Source organism: Suillus discolor (genome assembly GCF_016758755.1).
Source record: "Suillus discolor strain FC423 chromosome Unknown F5147scaffold_13, whole genome shotgun sequence".
Taxonomy (NCBI): Eukaryota; Fungi; Basidiomycota; class Agaricomycetes; order Boletales; family Suillaceae; genus Suillus; species Suillus discolor.
The window spans coordinates 628761-650289 of record NW_024541260.1 but is presented as its reverse complement, the minus strand read 5'-3'; the positions used below and the strand labels follow the sequence as shown (position 1 = coordinate 650289).

The window sequence follows — 21529 nt, the reverse complement described above, 5'->3', positions numbered from 1 at the left end:
ACAATTCACTGTATTGGCCCGGGAGGTCTCGCCTTCGCAGGATAGATTGAATGCAGAACAGGTGATGGTTCGGGTTGTGGTGCAGACTCCGACAAGAAGGTCTCTACTGGTGAGGGCCAACATGGAGAATTAATTGGAGAACATTCAGCAGTAATACCATCATGATCATATGGATGATATGTTTGGCTTCCTCTGGGGCCTGGGCCTAATTAGTGTCTCAACCAATTTCTGGAATTGATTATGTTTCTCACGAGAGATTGTCTCCCGATGACTGCATCCGAGCTCCTCGAGGAGGTAAGTAGGTGATATAATCCGTGATGACATCCGCATCTCGTATGTCATCCAATTTCGCTTGAATGCCAAGGTGTGCCCATCAGACCACTGTGACGATGTTATTACTATGTTCGACTGAAAGAACGTTGCGTTTTGTGAATCTACTAAGCGAAGTCGGAGCTCCGAGTTGGGATATGCCAAGGATTACGTAATATAAGGATGAAATTCGCCTGCTGCACAAGCTGCAAAGCACATTTTATTCTGAACATCTTACGATTCTTTCATTGTCCCCTCGTTCCCTGGCTCTAACCACTTGCTTACTAGGTTCTAGTACAAACTCCATTTTTAGCCCTCTACTCGGTTTCAGGTGCACATGGGAAGCTCAAAGGAATCTTCAGAGGATCAAGACTTGGCAGAGTTGCGGCGCAATTTAGCCACCGGCAGCCAGAAAGATGCTGGAGATGCTAGCTCCGCCAGTGAGTTACTGTTATGTTTTGTGTTTAATGCTCACTCATTTGCGCGGTGGTGTATAGTTCCTTCTGTAGTATGCTACTGTCTGGCGTCCATCATGATGACAGTCGTGAACAAGGTCATAGACAACGTCCCCTTATTATGTTCAGTTTCTGATAGCGTGATTTAGTTTGTAGTGTCCGGGAGTCAATTTAACATGACTTTTCTGCTGCTATCAATGCAGAGTATAGTCTGTGTTGCGTGCGTGATTACAGCTAAGAAGTCGGGTATAATATCCTTTCGCGATTTCGACATGCAAGATGTCAAGGCATGGTATCCCATCAGCTGTCTGCTGGTCAGTGTAATCTATACCGGCTCCAAAAGTCTGGTGGGTACTGCCGAATAAGACTCTTGATGTTGTACGTCATGCGCTAACAGCCTCACCACAGCAATACCTCAGTATACCCGTTTATACCATTTTCAAGAATCTGACGATTATACTCATTGTGCGGTTATTGTTCTTAGCCGCGAGCATATTGAGGCTAACGAAGAACTAGGCATACGGGGAAGTCCTCTGGTTCGGCGGACGAATTACAGCACTTACAATGGTCGCCTTCATTTTTATGGTAAGTGGCCTCATAATTATTCGGAAAGATAGGGTTCACGGGCTGATTTTATGACAGGTCTTGTCTTCTATATTGGCTGCGTTGACGGATGTCAGTAATGCCATAGACGGGACCGCGAACATTCCACCAGCGAGCGCCGCCATGGGAATTGGTTTAGACATGATGTCAAACATGGTTTCTAGACTGAATGCGGGGTACGTATGGATGTTTGTGAATTGTCTGATGAGCGCTGCCTACGTAAGACTCCCTGCCATGCCCTGGTGATGTCCCTGAGCTGAATGTTGGCCGCATTGCCTAGGTTCTTCTGATGCGCAAGCGCATAAAAGTCACTGGCTTTTCTGATTGGGATTCAATGTTCTACAATAACTTGTTATCGATCCCCGTCTTGGTTGTGTTTTCCATTGTTGTGGAGGATTGGGGCTCAGAGAACCTGGTTAGAAATTTGTACGTCGCCCAATCACCCAGTGAGATCACAAAATAGTTACTGACGCTTGCCTGATCCAGCCCACTCGAGACACGCAACGTTCTTTTGTCCGCTATCGCATTTTCGGGTGCTGCGGCAGTTGGAATCTCATATTCTACGGCATGGTGTGTGCGCACCACAAGTAGTACTACCTATAGGTATGGATACATGGCCTCCAGCACTCTCAGAAGACTGCAGCTAATAATGACGACTATAGTATGGTCGGAGCCCTCAACAAACTCCCTGTTGCGGCTTCAGGCATGCTCTTCTTTGGTGATGTAGTAACAGTAGGATCGGTGTCGGCGATCGGAATGGGGTTCTTTGCAGGGATTGTATATGCGATAGCAAAGAACAACCAGAAGAAGATGGAGAGCCGGCCTCAAGCAACCACTATAATACCCCTGTCGAACAGGTAGACCGTCGGCAAGTGCCTTCATCATGTTTCTGTATATCCCGAGCATTTAGACGGAGCGCCGTACCTCAGGGCTCATTAGTGCGGTTTTTTGCGAGCTGTCGAATACATGCCAACTTGATGACAGGCCGCAGTGATGGAGTTAAGAGTCAGAACGTGGGGTAGTAAGCCACTTTAAGTCCGTACGTTGGTCTGAGATAAACATGTGCCAGCGAAACAAAGATACATGATGCTGTGGGGGATGCGGACGGATCACTGCGGATTATGGCATGATTACGGCCTCTCCTGATTTCATATGGTCCGATAGATGCTTTAGGCTAAGCGCCCGAGAGAAACTGGTGATAATCAAAATCCCTGAAGTTTGAACAGCTTTGTATTGTCCCTACCATCCCACCCATCCCTGACTTGCCCAAGCTCTTAAATATCCCTCACTTTACTTTAGCATTCATTTCACTTTCAACCAGTGACCATCATGGCTGCTTCGACTCAGTTACCGCTCCACCCCCCGAGGTTGGCACATACGTTCGTGGGGACGCCCAGCGCCCCCGGCACGCCAGTGCACTCTATTCAAACTATGAGAAGGAAATCCGCTGGTCATAGTGGTCCTCTCACCAAGATTCTCGTCGCTAATCGTGGTGTGCGTTTTGATCTGTTGATCTGGGTGTCTTTTGTCGCTTAGATATTTCGTTTACAGGAAATCGCCATCCGAGTCTTCCGTACCGCTCATGAGCTCGCTATGCATACTGTCGCGATCTACTCGTTTGAGGATCGTCTCTCAGCTCATCGCCAGAAGGTATTTGAACGATACGATATCTAATCTATCGAATGTCGCTCATCAGATACCAATCAGGCCGATGAAGCATATCAAGTCGGCAAGGGGTTGACTCCCGTTGGAGCATACCTTGCCCAAGAAGATATCATCCGCATCGCTCTTGAACATGGGGTTGATATGATTCACCCTGGGTATGCTCCCTGAATATCTCCGCTATATTTGGCTGATGATTGTCTAGGTACGGTTTCTTATCAGAAAATGCTACATTCGCTCGCAAAGTCGAGCAGGCCGGGATCGCATTTGTCGGACCATCGCCCGAGGTTATCGATGGTCTTGGCGACAAGACAAAAGCGCGTACACTTGGTGGGTGATAGTGCGTCGAGAATCGGTTCGTATATGCTAATTGGATTTGTCCCATAAAGCTATGAAGGTCGGTGTTCCAGTTGTTCCCGGTACACCTGGCCCGGTTGACTCGTACACGGATGGCGATGCATTCATCAAAGAATACGGTTTCCCAGGTCCGTCGATATTCTCCTTTTCGCTTTCCTTCTGATGCCATTTTGCCGCATGTAGTTATTATTAAGGCTGCTATGGGTGGTGGCGGCCGCGGAATGCGTGTTGTTCGCGAGCAATCGGACTTCAAAGACGCGTTCCAGCGTGCCGTATCCGAAGCTAAATCGGCATTCGGAGATGGTACTGTCTTTATCGAGCGCTTCCTTGAGCGCCCACGTCACATCGAAGTCCAAATTCTTGCCGATGGTGTTGGCAACACGATTCATTTGTTTGAGCGTGATTGTTCCGTCCAGAGACGTCACCAAAAGGTTGTCGAGGTCGCACCGGCAACCCACCTCCCCGAGGAAGTGCGTCAGGCCATTTTGTCGGACGCGATTAAGCTCGCGAAGAGTGTCGGATACAGGAATGCTGGAACCGCGGAGTTCCTTGTCGATCAGATGGGAAGGCACTACTTCATTGAGATTAATCCCCGTATTCAAGTTGAACACACCATCACTGGTACGATTTCCAGATATGAATTAGAGTGCCTCTAGCATTACTTACTCGGAATGCAGAGGAGATTACTGGTATCGACATTGTCGCGGCCCAGATCCAAATTGCTGCCGGTGCTACCCTCCCTCAGCTTGGTCTGACTCAGGAGGCCATCACTCGTCGTGGGTTTGCGATCCAGTGCCGTGTTACTACGGAGGATGCGGCTATTGGTTTCCAGCCCGATACTGGTAAAATCGAGGTGTACCGCAGTGCTGGTGGAAATGGTGTTCGTCTCGACGCGTCCTCTGGCTTTGCAGGTGCACAGATCACGGTATGCATCTAATCGTATCCTACGTTCGGAGTCATTCTGAATCCATTTCCCCCAACAGCCCCATTATGACAGTTTGTTGGTGAAATGCACTGTAAGTGGCACAACCTACGAAGTTGCCCGCAGAAAGATGTTGCGTGCCTTGGTCGAGTTCCGTATTCGCGGTGTCAAGGTAATTTACCTCTTAGTGTTCATATGAAAATGTGTCTGACAATGCCGATAGACAAACATTCCCTTCTTGTTCCGTCTCCTCACCCACGATGTCTTCATCGGTGGCAAGACATGGACTACTGTAAGTCCATTCCTCAGATGCAAGGACCATAAGACGCACCTTTGAACATTTGTATTACATCAGTTCATCGATGACACCCCTGAGCTCTTCAAGCTGGTGCAGAGCCAGAACCGTGCACAGAAACTCCTTGCATACCTTGGTGACCTTGCAGTCAATGGAAGTTCCATCAAAGGTCAGACCGGCGAGCCAGGCCTTAAGGATGAGGTCGTCATTCCCAAATTTGAGAGCCGTGATGGTCCGGTTGGCACACCCCTTGACACTACATTCCCTTGTGAGGTTGGATGGCGCAACATCATCGTTGAGAAAGGACCCGAAGCTTTCGCGAAGGCCGTCCGCGAATACCCTGGAACGCTCATCATGGACACCACTTGGCGTGATGCCCATCAATCGTTGCTCGCTACTCGCCTTAGGACAATCGACATGGTCAACATCGCCACTGAGACCAGCTTTGCTCTCTCCAACGCATTCAGTTTGGAGATGTGGGGTGGCGCCACCTTCGATGTCGCCATGCGCTTCTTGTATGAAGATCCTTGGGAACGTCTGGTACGCGATTTGTGGTGTGTTGGAGGAGCTTGAACTGACGTTTAAATAGCGTACCCTGCGTAAGCTGGTACCCAACATTCCCTTCCAGGCTCTCGTTCGTGGAGCCAACGGTGTCGGATACACAAGCTACCCGTGCGTGCTTTCTCATTCCCGCCTAATGTCCGGCTGATTTCGCATAGCGACAACGCGATCTATGACTTCTCGAAAAAGGCGGTTGAGAATGGTCTTGATATCTTCCGAGTGTTCGACTCACTGAACTACTTTGGTGAGAATGATATCTTTACCGCATAGTCTTGATTGCTGACGGATTCCCATAGAGAACGTAAGACGAAGTGAACCAAATTCTCATGAGACTGCACTCACTTTCATTTTAGATGAGACTCGGTATCGATGCCGCCAAAAAGGCAGGAGGTGTCGTTGAGGCCGTTGTCTGCTACAGCGGTGACGTCGCAAGCCCGAAGGAAACCAAATACACATTGAAATACTACCTTGATTTCATTGACCAACTAGTGGAAGAGGGAATTCACATCCTTGGTGTCAAGGACATGGCTGGTTTGTTGAAGCCTGAAGCTGCAAAATTGTACATCAACAAACACCTTTTTGTCCGACTTGCAAACACTAACACATTTGCAGGCTTATCGGCGCGATCAGGGAGAAGTACCCTGACATTCCAATCCACGTTCACTCCCATGACACGGCTGGAATCGCAACAGCTAGCATGCTCGCCGCCGCCGCGGCTGGTGCTGATGTCGTTGACGTTGCCATTGATAGTAAGTTGCCGACATCTGCAAATGACGAGCCAGATGTTCAACAATTCCGATAGGTATGTCTGGTCTGACATCGCAGCCCTCAATGGGAGCCGTGTGCATGGCCCTTGAGCAAACGCGATTAGGGACGGGCATCCGCTACGCCGACATCCAAGCGCTAAACTTGTACTGGAGCCAGGTTCGCATGCTCTACGGTTGCTTCGAAGCCAATGTCCGGGCCTCGGATTCAAGTGTCTTTGATCACGAAATGCCAGGAGGTCAATATACGAATCTCATGGTGAGCGTGGTGTCCGGAATGTATTTAGATTCGGCGGCTGATCGACCCTATAGTTCCAAGCGTCACAATTAGGCCTCGGCACACAGTGGACCCGTGAGTGTCTTCTTTACCAGTAAGTTACGTTTTCCGACCTTCGAATCCCAGAAATCAAGCAGAAATACATCGAGGCCAACGAACTGGTAAGTTTGTCTGCGCGTCATTTCCCACTCCATCTGAATCATTCCCTTCAGTGTGGCAATATTATCAAGGCATGCAATTACCTGTTTAACTCCGTGCAAATTCTAACAGAACTATTAGGTTACGCCCTCATCCAAAGTAGTTGGCGATTTCGCGCAATGGATGACGTCAAACTCGTTCTCCAAACAGGACGTTATTCAACGTGCAGACCAGCTTGACTTCCCCTCTTCTGTTGTGGAGTTCTTCCAGGGTTATCTTGGACAACCTGTGGGAGGTTTCCCTGAGCCACTTCGTTCGAATATCATCAGAAACAAGCCAAGAATCGATGGGCGTCCTGGTGCGACTATGCAGCCCTTGGACTTCAAGAAGATCAAGTCAGAGCTCCGCAGCAAATTTGGAAAGCATATTACGGATGCAGATGTTACCTCATATGTCATGTACCCCAAAGTATGTCGTGCCTTGCACTCCCGCGATGCATATTCTGAAGTCATGTTAACTCCGTCAGGTCTTCGAGGAATACCAGGGTTTCCTTGAGAAATACGGAGATCTCAGGTAAACCTCATGATGCCGTGTGATGTTCAAAGATGGACTTATCCTTACCCCAGCGTTCTTCCCACGCGGTACTTCTTGGGGCGACCGGCTACTGGAGAGGAGATGCACATCTCGATCGAAAAAGGAAAGACTCTGATTATCCGCCTGATGGCCGTTGGGCCTGTTGTGGAAGGACGTGCCCAACGTGACGTCTGGTTCGAAGTTAACGGCGAGGTCGATAACAATAGTATGACATGCGAAGATTTTGCTGACATTTCCCCTGTGCCGCAGGTTCGGGCTGTGTCTGTCGAGGACAAGAATTCCGCAGTAGAAACAGTCTCGCGGGAGAAGGCGACTTCTGACCCTGGATCAGTGGGTGCACCCATGTCAGGTGTCGTAGTTGAGGTCAGAGTGAAGGAGGGCCACGAGATTAAGAAGGGCGACCCTCTCTGCGGTAAGGATGATCGGCGTTCTTTGATGTTCTTTCTGACGTGAGCTTTTTTTTATCCAGTACTGAGTGCGATGAAGGTATGTGTGAAATGCTTTGAAGATGACGACCTGCTGACGTTTGGTTCACCACAGATGGAGTCTGCTGTTACTGCACCTGTTTCTGGTCATATTAAACGCGTGGTGGTCAATGAAGGCAAGCCTCATTCGATTCGTTTCTCCGGAGCGCGGACTTAGTCTAACAAATCTGTATAGGTGACTCCATCAATCAGGGCGACCTGACAGTGGAAATCGTCCACTAAAGCAAGGATCTTCTGGAGCATACGCGAACTGTTGTCACGATTAGTTGTATCATAGTCTTATGGAACGCATATCACACTATTACCGAGGGAATCAATGGCGTTCCTGACAGTTATGTTTCCAAACGTTAAGATACCACAGGGACGCGCATCAGACGAAACTACTTGTCCGAATAGGAAAGAAAACGTTCACGGGAACCAACGTGTTTGTCATTAGGTGGCAATAAGTGTTGATGCAAAACTTAAATGTTTCATCATGTCTGCATGAAGCTCCCGAACAACATCCTATACAAACAAGAATCAACTGACAGCCCGGCACGTTGCAGTTTAGCGAGTCAAACTGACCTGCGCAGTCTGAATTTCCGTGACCAAGTCAACTCCAGTACCCGCCCAAACCAAAATTCGATCAGGATCCCCCTCCTGAGTTGCCCTTTTGAAATTATCTCGAACTATTTCGATGTCGACACCAGCGTCTACGTCTTTCACTGTCTTGTTATAAATGGCACGACCGTCGACGCCTTCCGGCCATTCCAGAGTTCCTCTGGCGTTATCAAATGCCGTCGTACGCACCGTGTCATTGGCACTGGCCTTGACGAGTATGTTCTTCTGCACCTCATTATAGAAACTCTCTTCTGTCATCAAAAATCTCGTCCCGAGCACCGCGCCAGAGACTCCGAGCGTAAGCAGAGAAGCAACGTGACCACCCGTTGACAATCCGCCGGCTGCTAGAAGTGGCGGGCCCTCTTTGGGCAACACTGCCAAGATAGATGGCACCAGCGTGAGAAGCGGCGGAGCAGCGCTATACCCATGGCCACCAGATTCAGATCCTGCGACGTTGACCATGAGAGGAAAGTTCAAACCAAGCTTAAGGAGGTAGGGGAAAAACCTTGAGCTACTAAAACGTCGACTTTCCAGTCTTGGATGGCAATGAGAGCCTCTTTCACTGAGGAAACTTGTACAAATATCAAGGTTTTCTGCCCCCGCCCGGAACTCGCATCATAAGAGCGAATGTAGTCGACCCATCGACCTATATTGTTGCCAAAGGCGAGCCAGATGGCCTGAACCCTGTTCAAAAGGGAAATGTCGAGCAATCCAACGGCAGCGGGATCTTTGTCAAGTTGCCAAGCCAAATATCCGACGCCGATTGGAAGGGGATCTGCATCGGATAGGAGAAGCTGCGCGCGGGCTAAGGATAGCTCCTCCTGAATCTGAGAAGAGGTCAGATATCCTAGATGATGATCTATTTAGCAAGTTAATCGTAAAAGGTGCGACGGACTCCACCTGCTCCGATAAATCCAAATGCTCCGGCACCGGATGCCTGAGCTGCCAATGCGCCACCGCTAGCCCCTGCCATGGGCGCAGCTACTATAGGAGTGGGTATGTCTGTGAGGGTCCTCAGATATGCAATTTCATGATGAGGAACAGATGGACACACCCATTAGGACGGTAAAAGCAGTACGAATTCTTGACATATCGACGACAGTCGGAGGAATGAGATGATATATCCATATATACATTGCGATTTTATATGTTAGATGATAAACACTGTCGGGCGACTTGACCGACGCTTTGATCGGTGACTGACAAACGACCGGTGACTTACAAATGTTCAAACACAAGTCTGTCAGCATGATCCTTCTTGAAGCTTCAGAAGCTTCAAGCTTCGGTCGTGATAGAGATCGCGCAAACGCTTGGCAATCTTATGAACAGAAACCGCATGGAACGGAAACAGTGAATTAGTTACAAAGTGAATCGTTGGCGCAACACAGCTGTCAACCTGAGCTGTTTGGCCTTGTTTGTCACAGTGGCCCGCCAACTCTATCTCGTTTCTTGTCATCGTCTGCATCTACAGCCCATAATCCTAATCGACCATCATGGTAAGTCCTGATCAGAACTTGGAGGTATGTTATCTGATGATCGCGCCTCAGCCTCCACCAAAATCCAAAGGAGGAAAAATGCTAGGCCTCATCAATTGGAGGCTCAAAGTGACCATCAATGACGGACGCGCGCTGACAGGTCAGATGCTCGCATTCGACAGGCATATGAACCTTGTCCTGGCGGACTGTGAAGAGTTCAGACGCGTTCGGCCGAAGAAAAAAGCCGGGGAAACCGAGGCACCTGCTGAGCAGGAGATGAAGCGCACCTTGGGTCTCGTGATTTTGCGAGGGGAGACAGTCGTCAGCTTAAGTGTTGAGGGGCCTCCGCCAGTTGTAGACGAGGACAAAAAGAATGCGGTACGCTATGCTCTGCTAATTTTCTCGGTCAAGATCTTATGTGTGCGTTGCATTTAGCTTCCTGTTGGCCCTGGTCGTGGAATGCCTGCCGGTCGTGGAATGGGAATGATGCCTCCTAGTAAGTTTATTGATACACGACGAAAATATGCCGCTTATTATGGATTTAGTGGGTATGCCTCCTGTGGGTCGTGCTCCAATTCCCTTTGCCCCACCAGGCATGCCAGGCCCCCCTCCTGGCTTCCGTCCTCCTGGCTTCCCTCCAGGTGGATCATTCCCTCCACCAGGCTTTGGTGGACCTCCTCCCCCTGGGTATTATGCTTTATTTTATTTTAGTGCATTGCTAATTTCAATTTATTTCCAGCTTCCAACCACCCCCTCAGTAAAGTTATTGCTGTTCCTTGTTGTTTGATCATATTTGTTGTGCGCGGATCAGGTGAAAGCAGGGCAAGTAGTTTTGCCAAAATGTTCGTACGTTCGCAACATGTACCTTCGAGACGTCTTAACTCCGAAAGGTTTGTTGTTGTACTTTTTCACTGACAAACCCACAGCACCGTCTCATATCGGTTGCCGAATGGAGTGTTATCATATTGCCGGTTGTAGAATGTACAAATTTTGAGAGTTCTGTTTGTAAAGCTGAGTTGCTCTCTAACAAAAAATAATGAACTTCTGGAAGCATGTCTGACTATCATTGGAAATTGGATCCTATTAGTGGGCTTGTATTCTTAGTACGACCATCTATAGGGGAGACTAAGTTTGGGCAGATAGAACGAGCTTTGACTCTTTCGAGCGAGTTAATATTGGTTGGTGTATACAAGTATTCATGTACTTGGTGCTCCCTAGATACCATAGACGCTCCTTATCGTCTGCAATTCCCGAATTTGCATCATTACATACAAGCCTCATGATGGTCATCCTGGTACTTTCCTGACTAGGACTAGTAGCTGTGGTGTCTGCTACTACTTCTTCCCCCTGAGTGCCTTGACATGAGCATTGTCAGTTCAACTTCTTTGTTCCCAACCTCCCCGAGATTACCCCGAGTCTTCAGTGCTTCACATTGTATGGCGGCCGAAGGCCGTGGAATAGTAAATCCTTCTATCAGCGCTGGAGTACCAGCATAGCATAGCATAGTAGTGCGCAGTACCACAAGCCCTTCTATTGCCATATACAAACCGGAACTAATCAGAACCACTGACCTCTGTATACAATTGAGTTACACCTCAAGTTCATCTACCCCACCTCCACATCTCGTGGTCACCCCTGGACTTCGAACATCAGTTCGTAATGCGGCCTCCGACACACTGATTCCGAGCCACCATCATGATCATGATGCAGATCATATCCTTTGTATCAGCGCCACTTCCGGGCCCGGTCAAGGATCAGGAAGTACTAGTAGTAAGCAAAAAACACGACATCTTCTTCTTTTGTTCGATTGATTGCTTATCGCCCTCTCGCCTTGAGCGATACTTCATTACCATCGCTGGCCTGGTTCTTTGTCGTATCTCATACTCCAGGCGGGACCTTTATCTCGCTGAGCTGTCCGTCGTCTCACGTGTGCTTTGGGCTTTTGTAATTGCAACCAACTTGGATCAATCGTTCCGGGATGTGTGTTCTTTCCGCAGTGCACGCATGATTAAAGCGTATGACCTACCCTTTCAATCCATTCTTCATGCCAAATGTCGACTTTTCAAGCTACCCAGCAATCCGCAACTAGATAGCTGCGGCTGATAGACGAAGCCATCGTGACCTACGAGGTCGCAACGGCATGTACGCCGCCGGCCCGTTTGAAACAGCCGACCGACTTCTTGTTCCGCTGCTATTCGCTCTACCGCAATCATCAACTTTGTTGTGCGTTATCAATGACCCCAAGAACGTTAACTAACACTTCCCAGTTGATCCCAAAGCGGACTAGTTCGACAACTGCGGAAGTTCTTAAAGATCGCGCACCTGACTTGGTAACCCCCTTGCCAAGGTTGAAATTCTTTGAATTTTAGGTTGAGACTTAACATGCTGTGTTAGAACTTGCCCTCGAGCAAGCTCCGGGCCCTCCTGCCGTCGGGTTAAGAAGAATGATGACGACGAATGTTGCGCGTCAATCGCTCTGTCGGTTTATGTTTATTTGTGTTGAACAAAGTGGGTTGTAGGTGCGATCAGAGGCGCAATTTACATTTACTGTCATGTGGCTGGAGCAGCTTGATGCGCCGCCTCTCCTGACTATCGCCTGTCCGATAATCAATATTTTAACCAAGGTCCGGGTGCGACATATTATAGCCCCCGACTCTCAAGGCAGCACCGGCCATCGCTTTTCTTACCGGAACAGAGGTTAATTGTTTTGAAGAATTCCCAGCCGTGCAGTAGTTTCCACTCAGGGCTAGTGTGTTCAGCATCGAATGTTCTCCGCACAGACGTGCTTAACCATATACACATGTATAATCTGCCACTGCTGACTCTACACACGTGTTAAACGTTGTTGACGAGCGTCATGAAGTTTCAAGGCACCACAAAGTTGTTTAGTCCGGTTTCCGTAAGTACGTGCGATAAGAGGTGGATATGACGTGCGAGGATATTAGTCTATGTATTCTTCCCTGAACTCATGTCCAAGCCCTGATCGTCGGACATGTTGCTGCGGCCAGCTGGCGCAAGTTCTTTGCTCGGCAGGCCGGAGCTTGCACAGGGCAACGAATAAACTCCGCCCCAAACAATTGTGCTGAAGTGTCGCTGGTGCCTTGGTCGTGCGATCATATGTCGTGACATCATTTAGGCCATATACAATAAGCCCGCGGCTGCTTATCTGCTGACTCCAGAGTCATCAAAAGGATTGGCGTATATATCGCGGATCCCACACCAGACGGAGGTTATTGCAACATTTGATTGACGACGAGATCAAGAATATTCCACCATCGAAGGTTCTTCGCAACGTTGATTTCGTCCAATCCCGTTATGCCACCTATAGTCCAACTGTCAATACCTGATGATAACGTCGTAAGTAGTAGCGCCCTACAACGGTTATCTTTCAACTTACGAATTTGAATGTTCTTAGTGTTTCTAGCATGTTCTAACATTCAGTTAGCCCTCGAACCCAATACGGTAGGAACAAAGATGAGCGCCTCCGGGTCGGTGTAGGCCAGGGGTATTCCGATAATACAGAAATAAGATCCAGTTATCCCGCCCCCGACGCCACCGGTAGGCGGGACCACTAACTTTGGTGCTAGCTGCGCATCACGAGCGGGAGCATTCTCAGACTTAGCTAACCCCTCATCAAGGCCAATTAACCTTTGACGGTCGGGCGGCAGCGCATCTGATCTACATTATGAGCAATAAATATATGCCGTGCTCACCTGTCAAAAGTTTCCATTCTTCAGAAACCATGCGCGATGACAACATCTTTGCTCGGCTCAGTGAAAAGCCCTGTGATCCCGCCATCGGCGAAGAATCTTCCTAATTTGCATAAACTCAAAACGAACGTGTATGACGAACCCCAGAGATAAGTACTTACTGGAGCGACTCGGAAAAGGCTGATCTGCAGATCTGCGTTGGTCGAGCGGCGTGAAATTCGTTCATACGCAAAGGCGGTACGGGAGGGGGTTTTAAACAAGGTGAGGACGGGCCGCAGTGTGCATTTCCGAGTAGACCGAGTTCCTAGCGGGCCGATGACACCTAATGGTATCATTATACGAATGGCCAGTGCAGATTTGGTTTCTATGCGCAGTTTTGTGTGGGAGGCTCGAGTGTTTTAGTTGGTTTGATGCACGTGCAGCGTGGTGCATACTAGCTGTCTCGGTCTATCGGCTAAATTTCCAAGAATAACGATGTAGCATGCTGGCAATCAGACCAGCGAGAGAGAGTTGAAACTCAAAGGAAGGAGTGAGAGAGAGAGTCTGTGAAATAGCAATACGCTAACTCGGTTAAGTTTCATTAATATAAAAAACTCAATGAAAGCCCTCGGAATCTTCCCGGGTTACGACGAATCGTCCCAAAAATAAACTCATATGGGTCATCGAGGATACATTGCACACACCGTATCACCGCGCAAGCAGTACAATGCAACTAGTACTTAGGCGAAGCGTAACTTGCCGTCCCATGTAGAGTCATAACACGCAGATTAACCACGCGGTCAATACTCACAAAGTACAAGAACAGATCTTGGTGACCAGATATGAGAACATGTTTGAGGGTTTGAATGGACTTCTTGACGGAAAAGTCCGAGATCAAAGTACCCTGCCAGCAGGACTATTAGCTATGGCACAGCTAGACTGGCCTCACCATTTAATTATTATTATTAATGAGCAGCGTGGCCTGGATGCGAGTAGTGACTCAGGCAAATCATCGAAACTCGTCTTGGTACTCAGATCATCTTACGAAAAGAACCTTGCATGCTGTACCACAAGGGACGCTCTCCTGTCACACTTTCCCTGCCGCAGTCCTGTCAGCTCACTTGCGACTCCCTCGCACATGCCAGCAACCCATACGTACCCGTCCATACATGCTATCAGTATTAGCGAGGCCCGATTTTCACCTAGGCCTAGACCGATCCAGGCGCTTGATCACAGCCGTTCCATCAATCTTCTTCCTCGTAGCTCGATACTATTCTCCAAGCCTTGGCTAGCCCTCTAAAACTACCGCTCACACCCTTAACGGCGATTTCCTCGCTTGTCTCTTTGACAGCGAAACCCCGCGTTTGTCTAACATGGGCCCACGCGGTTATCCCCCCGGGAAGTGGCCCCTCCCGCGAAGAGCGATGCTACTGTCACTGTCAAGGGCAAGAACCACCAAGATGCTTCAACGAGCTCCAGGGCCGCACGTTCAATTTAGACTTGAATGAAATTTTTCTACATGCTGTGCACCATGACAGCTAGGCAGGAATGAACGTTCGAACTCTCTCCCGCATTCGTATGAGACAAATTCGGTTGTTCCGCTGGCAGAAACTGCAGATCACACTCGCCACGTACACAAGCAAATTTGGTTCAAACGATGTATTCCACTTGGCTTGCACCAACTCTATTGTACAATAAATCAATACGATATCCAGGTGGGCAGGAATGAGACGTGTGTATGCAAGTGCAACGAGCTATCTATGTGTATATGCATGTATATACAGTGTATGAGGAGTGAGAACGAGCGTGTGCGAACAGAACAACGAGGAATTTCAAAGATTGTGAGTGCGGGCGCTGTCAAACAACGTCGAGAGGAAAAAGTGGTGTACAAGATACACGGAGTGTTCCTGGGGTTTTGAAAGGAGTTATAGCGAACAACCATGTGGTGATTTTGGGGGATATCGAAGTCCATAAGTCAATTGCGTGAATGAAGCGCCTATTGGCACGAGGCGATTTTGCGAATATGCTGAGCAAGGGGGAGATAGTGGGAATGAAAAAGACGCGCAGCACCTCATGGTGCGATAGCACGACCGCCACGACGACCTCGGACATCCAATCGCTTCGGTGCCATCAGGAGGATAGAGGAACCGGTACCGGAGGACGCAGAAGGGGAAAACGATGGAGAACGCGCCTTGGACTCATACCCCTGCTGGAAGTGCTGATACTGAGCCTGTGGGACGAAACTATCGTCGTCGTCATCATCCCAGTCAAGCTCAGCAGCACGGCAAGAAGGGAAGACGACAGGTGTAGGTGTGTGGGAGTCGGTGGGCGTTGAACGGTCACGGTCATTAAAAATTGCAGCTTTCGTAACGGGGAATTTTGGTCGTGCAATGGGTGGAGGCGTAGGAGGGTGAATCTTGGCTTTTTTTGAGCGGGGAGGAGATGTCTTGGCGCATAAATAAGGGGAAAAATATGTTTTAATATCCTCTACGACTTCTTCATTACTCGACTTGGCATGTTCGCGAACCCAGGAGCGAACGAAAGCACCGATACCGAAGGGGGAATCTTCGTCAGGAGTAGCCACGAGCGGCTCACTCAAGAGGCTAGTAAGGGAGGTGCTTGCTTCGCTCATGCTGGCAGTGGTGTTGGACGCCGTATTGCCATTAATGTAAGCGCAGTGCGTGCTGCGTGCGGGGGGAAGAGGGCGAACTTGTGCTGGTGATGATACACAGAGAGTGGGGACAGCTGCTGTAGCAGAGGTACGCTCGATCAATTTGGGCGTTGCCTGAGAACGGGCACGAGGTGAAGGGGAACGACGAGAAAACTGAGTCGATGCTGATGCGGGCTCAAAGGCCTCTGCGAAGGGGCAGGAGGGTGCGCCAGCAGGAACGTGAGGCGGGATAGCCGCAGCCCATTGGTGGATGCGGTGAGTATTGGGAGCGGGGGTAGCAGCTACTTGGGTAGCGAGTTTGGGTGAAGAGGATGCTGGTTGAGCATAGGAAAGGCACTCTGGGGAACAATATGGACCAGAGGCAGATGTTAGACCATCCTGTAGTTTGAGTTAGATATGATCGAGGAGAAGGGAGAAAGTTGATAATTACGATTCTGCGATCACACGAAAGACACCAGTCGACGTCCATCCCTTGGTAAGTTATGAAAAAGAGGAGGAAGAGGAGAGTTGAGCTGAGCTCTGGGGAGGACTTGAGTTCTGAGTAGGGCAAGGCAAAGCAAACTGCTTCCCCTCATTTCTTGTGAACGTTCTTATAAGGTCCCTTCTTTCGTTCACGACGCAATTTGGAAATGTGATCGAGATCTGGTGTTTATTAAACGAGTTAATTAAAGTAATTATTTTACTTGTTTATTTTGTTTTTGTCAAATTTGAAGAAAAGAATTTGATTATGATTTCTTCTCAGTGACTCTGCGCGCTTTCAACGAAGATAAGAAAACTATCGTGGAATCACTTCCAGTCGGCACTCCCCGGCGCCCATTGAGTGACCGGTGAGGTCCTCTTTCTCCCAGTTCAACCAAAACCTCGACTCCTCCTCCTCCCTCCTACGAGTAGAGAACAAGCTAGAATACAAAAAACAAGACCATGCCATCACAGGTACGACTATCCCGGCACCGGCTATAGGGAAACGAACAAAGCCCGTAACAAGTTGTCATCTCAGCACCCTGACCTGTGACAGGAACCTTGGGGTTAGCTCTTTGCCGTATCTGTTCTGTAACCTTGACTGGCGGAACCTAGTTCAACTCGGACGAGTTCTCGCTCCACCCAACTCTCTAGATAAAAGAACGTTGTACACGTAGAACTAACTTACAAAGTGTTTTTGGTCATACGTGTTGCACCCTTGATGGCAGCTAGCAGCAAGGTTTGAGTTTAACCCCAAATGCTCTCGCTTCCTCACTCATTCCAAACACGCGCAATCATTTCATGCACGTATCCTCTGGCACTGCACTTCATGAAAAGAAGGTCCCCCCTTCATTTGCGCTCCCGCCCTTATCCTACCAATACGTATCCTGGCTCATCATCAAACCTCCCTTCTCCGTGTGACTTTCTTTCTCCCACTGCCGCCGCCACCTTCCCAAGTCGACAAACATAGATCTGACCTGACTTCTTCCTTGAAGCTTTCTTCATTGACCGCCGGAATGAGCAAGAAGGCGTCATACGGCATGTTCACAAACACACACATCATCATTCGTCTGCCACCACCCCCATTCATTTTAGAATCTTGGTATCAACACGCCGCCACATCAAGCCAACCCCCAAAGCCAAATACATTTCCAAGTGGCGCTAGGGACGCCATTGATCTTTATAAGCCCACAACAGCGCCATATAACCCTATACGTATCCTTGTCTTCCCACCCATATTATTATATGTGTGGCCAATCTTGGCTCTGAGTCACAATCCCACTTTATGATGTGACTCTATTTCATTGCTATGCTACGAGAAGTTAGTTGGTGTGATATGATACGAGAGTTTGTGACTATTGTTTGATCGTCGGGTGACCTATTAGCTCATTCGCTAAGCTCCTTACGTTCTCTCTATAGCCAGGGCCTTACTCTCGATCAACCGATGCGTCAGCTAATAGAAATGCTCAGTAGAACGCTCCGAAGACCCTAACAAGACGTTACGATCTTACTTCCGGTTCCGACGCACTTATTGAACAGGCGCACATAGGTCGTACATCCGTTCAAGGCTGGCTTCTTCCGTCGGATGATCATGCTGAACTTGTCATCCATGTGCAGATCTGATCAACTTTTTTTGGTTCTAGTGCATCGCGTAGGGAGTTCATCATGTCAAGGTTGCATTAGAATTTGCGCTCCCGCCGTATTATCTCCAGCGGGCCACAGATATCGTCCTATCATGCACCTCTCTTGCCAAATACATCCATGCGGACGTACTTGCCCGCACAGAAGCTTCCTAATGGCTGGATCAGGTTCAGCGTGATATTATACCATTGATAGCTGTTGCAACACATACCTTATCGTCAGCTGTATGGTCCGCTGGAGCTTGTGTGGTCATTCCTTGTTGATATCATGAATGTTCTTCAGGACAGCACCCCAAGTGGATGCGCAGCTCTCCAGAATAGACTTCTCATTCAGCGCTAGTAGCATTGCCACTCGGGTCCGATGCATATGCATTGGTGTTACCTAATTGAGGACAAAAGGACAGGGGTTTAGCATCTCATCTTTTAACGGCAAAGAGGGCGAGAAGTAGGCTATAAAGCGATGCGCTGAGTACATAACGTAGGTCCACAGAGGGTCCAGCGTCCTCAGCGACCAATGCAAGAACGAGAAGTAAACCTCGTTGAGAGTAGTATATTCTGGGACAACAATGGAGAAGTAATAAGATTCAGCGACGTCATGTTCATCAATACAAAAATATAAGTAGAACGCGTCGTCCTTGGAGGGTGGGAACCAAAAATAAGTCGGCTGCCGCCTTGTCATATGGCTCAAGTCATGGAAGTTTGAGCAGCCAGAAAAGAGAACAGCGGGAGTACATCCAGGGTGTCCCAGAATTTGTGCCGCGCTCCACAGCTCCACAGGAAGTGAAAGATGAGAGAACGCCGATCAAGGTCCTATCCGAGAGAGGAACTCACACACACACAGGAAGTGGTTTCCCTGCAGATAAAAGGGGCAAGTACGCGCGGTGCTCAAGCCAAATTCTTGGTAGAAAGGAGGTAATAGCCTAGCCTACCCAAATGAGCAGAGTATGAGGCTTCAAGTCATGCACTGGATTGAACCGTGCGAAGACGGATTCGCCGTGCCAACCATAATATGAAACGGAAACGGAAACAAAAACATGAAGAGAAGCCCGCCAGCTCATGTCTCGATTGTCATGCCGTCCATCCTCGCAAATCACAGAGAGACCATGACGACGCAACACAAGAAGATAAAAAGCCGCTTCTCTGACGCGCCGTTCTCCGCAATCAACTCCCCCGGACGCTGCCAAGAAATCATCAGGGCGAGCCCCATGACTTGCGAACCCACACAAGGCGGTGTGCCAATAGTTCACGAGACGTGCCCCCACATGAACCAAGAATCCAAGAAGATATCTAGGAACTTACATCTAGGAGCTCTCCGAGTTTCGCTGCAGTCAAATTTCCTGCGTTCACATCGGATACGTGCGCAGGATCGACCCTGTGCTGGCAAAGGTGTACCACGATAAGAGCAAGTGTCTGTGCTACCCGATGGGCGTTTGTCGCCTCTCCACATCCTGTGATAGCAGTTGAATTTCCAGTGCTGACTATTCTTCACCCGGAGCGGCTGTACGCCTTGACTTACCAAATATATCGAAGGGAAGATCCTCCTGGCTATCCACGGCATGGGGACTGGTGTGCCGCATACGTTTTTGGGGCCGCTCTTCTTCCACATTAGATCTTCTCCGAAGGCCGTTCCAGACCACCGCTTGTGAGGCGCTTGAAGGTGCCGAAGGCATTTCTAGTAAACAACGTTTGAGCTCGAGGTAATACGGCATGGGCATCGTATAACGGAGACCTTACTTGTGGTGCAAGTATGGGCAGGGATGCATGCGTCTCCGTCGGGTCTAATCTCAATGGGAAGGTCGAGACCCAGAGAACTACTGGTTGGCTGGAGACTAGATATGAAACAGGCACTATCTTTTGCGCTGGCAAGAACATTGTTTTCGTCTTTGGATATTCCGCCAATGTCGGTTTCGGTCTCGGCCGTCAAATGGCTTTGGGGGACATGGAAATAGGAATCGTCCCGAGTATCCGAGGGAGGGTCCGACCATGTAGAGACCGAGACTTCTTCGTCATCATCCCCCGTTTCCCTGGCGTTGTCGATATGATCCTGTATATCCACAAGGTACCGTTTCACATCTTCCACAAACGATTGACGCGGCTCATTGTCATCCGGAAAAATCAGGTGAGCAAGATTTGTCATGACTCTCGGCGAACATATGCAGGTGGCAAATAGAACGCAGAAAAGCCACAGGGTATGCGTCATCTTTCCCTCGCTGTTAATGTTAAAGGCTTCGGGAAGGGCAGAATCTGGATCATCTCGCGGAGACCGTGGTGACGAGATCGACGGAGAATTATAGACTATTCCATTGTCACCCATCTCGTCCCATCTGGGTTCTGTCGTCCAATGTCTGGCAAAATGCGAATATATTCGTAAGAATCGGATCACAAAGTTGTCTGCTACGCGGATGCGGTAAACATACGGAGCATGCCGTTCTACAACGTACTCACCTATCTCCCGTTCGTCATCCAATACGCGGAAGTCCGTAGGCAGACTTAAGTTTCTGGAATTAAAACATGACCGCTCATCCACCAGATCTATTCGCTTGTACCCGTACCTGACTCGGATCTGTAAGCGCCCCTGCATGTCGGCATCGTAACCACTGTCGGCGGAAGAGTGCACCACATCTATGAGGTTGTTGATGAAGGCGGAGAAGGAGCCGTAACCCAAACTAACGATATCGCATTCGTTCTCCGGCAGGGTGAAGCCGTACCTGGAAATGAGCTCGGCGTTTGAAAGCGATCCGTATGTGTTGAATACCTCTGAATGAGGTAGAATGGGTTTAACAGAACACATGTCAAGGGTATCAATCTCTAGCGCCAAATCAGGTTGGCACACTCCAGGAAGCGAACAGGCCCCTCCTCGGGAAGGAACGGCAGTGAGAGTTTCGCGATCGTGGTCGCACTCCGCTAGAGATCCACATTCGGCACAAACATCAAAGTCACTCTAAAAAACAAACATGTCAACTTGCATCCCTTGCGAAAAATGAAAAGCTGAAGAATATGCGTTAGCAAGACGACAGTGCCACGCGGCCCGCAAACGCGTCCTTGACATGTCGGATCAAGATGGAACAGATTCCATGCCCCAAATGTTGACAGACCCACCTCCATATGCACATGATTCTCGTTGGTGTGATTGAAGCTATTGAGAACGTTGTTAGTGGAGGAAGTAAAAATGTGAACCAGACCAAAAGAAGATAAGTTTGAGAAAAAGTAACATGGAAAATGGCATGCAGAAGCTACACGTGGGGAACAACCCAAACAACTAAAAAGTCCTCCATGACTTTTAGCTCCTGTACTAGGTCCTAATCCGAGTCGCTATAGTGTGAGCTTGTAAGGCCTAGTAAGGAGCCGCCGGCGGGTAAGCAAGATCCAGTCTAAACTATAGTTGTGCTAGCACATTACTACTTGCCGCCGGGATGTTGCGAAAGACAAAAACGTCAACCAAAGCAAGCTAGAACTAACTGCACCGACGTCGGGTGGAGGCCTGTAGACTAATAACAAGCACTCCCATATCATAAATAGGCGAATGAACAAAATCACGGTGAAACTCGGATAGAAGCATCGTCGTTGATGCGC

General features: G+C 48.9%; 6 protein-coding genes across 6 annotated transcripts; 3 read left to right on the top strand and 3 right to left on the bottom strand.

Annotated features, from left to right (window-relative positions):
* Positions 1-515: 515 nt before the first annotated feature.
* Positions 516-2502, top strand: F5147DRAFT_683170 (uncharacterized protein). The gene is made up of 9 exons (XM_041436529.1): positions 516-749; positions 807-862; positions 914-1111; positions 1173-1229; positions 1281-1349; positions 1407-1586; positions 1648-1793; positions 1854-1970; positions 2030-2502. Exons 1-9 carry the CDS (start codon positions 647-649, stop codon positions 2226-2228), a joined length of 1125 nt encoding a protein of 374 aa, XP_041295756.1. The 5' UTR covers positions 516-646; the 3' UTR covers positions 2229-2502.
* F5147DRAFT_683166 (carbamoyl-phosphate synthase L chain, ATP binding domain-containing protein) lies at positions 2495-7758 on the top strand. The gene is made up of 26 exons (XM_041436528.1): positions 2495-2861; positions 2919-3017; positions 3075-3187; positions 3235-3359; positions 3419-3514; positions 3570-4007; positions 4064-4311; positions 4370-4480; positions 4532-4600; positions 4664-5143; positions 5193-5275; positions 5323-5408; positions 5461-5465; positions 5518-5723; positions 5777-5913; positions 5967-6187; positions 6241-6280; positions 6332-6366; positions 6418-6435; positions 6485-6811; positions 6870-6916; positions 6970-7129; positions 7187-7349; positions 7407-7423; positions 7478-7538; positions 7598-7758. Exons 1-26 carry the CDS (start codon positions 2697-2699, stop codon positions 7642-7644), a joined length of 3597 nt encoding a protein of 1198 aa, XP_041295755.1. The 5' UTR covers positions 2495-2696; the 3' UTR covers positions 7645-7758.
* On the bottom strand, positions 7759-9371 carry F5147DRAFT_683156 (2-nitropropane dioxygenase). The gene is made up of 6 exons (XM_041436527.1): positions 9246-9371; positions 9077-9141; positions 8923-9024; positions 8528-8869; positions 7987-8468; positions 7759-7926 (listed from the first exon to the last, which is right to left on the bottom strand). The coding sequence occupies exons 2-6, from the start codon at positions 9111-9113 to the stop codon at positions 7855-7857; spliced, it is 1035 nt and encodes a 344-aa protein (XP_041295754.1). The 5' UTR covers positions 9114-9141; positions 9246-9371; the 3' UTR covers positions 7759-7854.
* A 1-nt stretch (position 9372) lies between these two features.
* Positions 9373-10563, top strand: F5147DRAFT_683152 (Sm-like ribonucleoprotein). Its single transcript, XM_041436526.1, has 5 exons — positions 9373-9518; positions 9570-9875; positions 9933-9993; positions 10043-10184; positions 10237-10563. Exons 1-5 carry the CDS (start codon positions 9516-9518, stop codon positions 10256-10258), a joined length of 534 nt encoding a protein of 177 aa, XP_041295753.1. The 5' UTR covers positions 9373-9515; the 3' UTR covers positions 10259-10563.
* A 4268-nt stretch (positions 10564-14831) lies between these two features.
* F5147DRAFT_608807 (uncharacterized protein) lies at positions 14832-16410 on the bottom strand. The gene is made up of 2 exons (XM_041432393.1): positions 16288-16410; positions 14832-16235 (listed from the first exon to the last, which is right to left on the bottom strand). The coding sequence occupies exons 1-2, from the start codon at positions 16324-16326 to the stop codon at positions 15258-15260; spliced, it is 1017 nt and encodes a 338-aa protein (XP_041295752.1). The 5' UTR covers positions 16327-16410; the 3' UTR covers positions 14832-15257.
* A 1760-nt stretch (positions 16411-18170) lies between these two features.
* Positions 18171-20946, bottom strand: F5147DRAFT_65256 (uncharacterized protein). Its single transcript, XM_041433637.1, has 5 exons — positions 20402-20946; positions 19691-20347; positions 19473-19628; positions 19256-19404; positions 18171-18338 (listed from the first exon to the last, which is right to left on the bottom strand). Exons 1-5 carry the CDS (start codon positions 20745-20747, stop codon positions 18207-18209), a joined length of 1440 nt encoding a protein of 479 aa, XP_041295751.1. The 5' UTR covers positions 20748-20946; the 3' UTR covers positions 18171-18206.
* Positions 20947-21529: the final 583 nt, after the last annotated feature.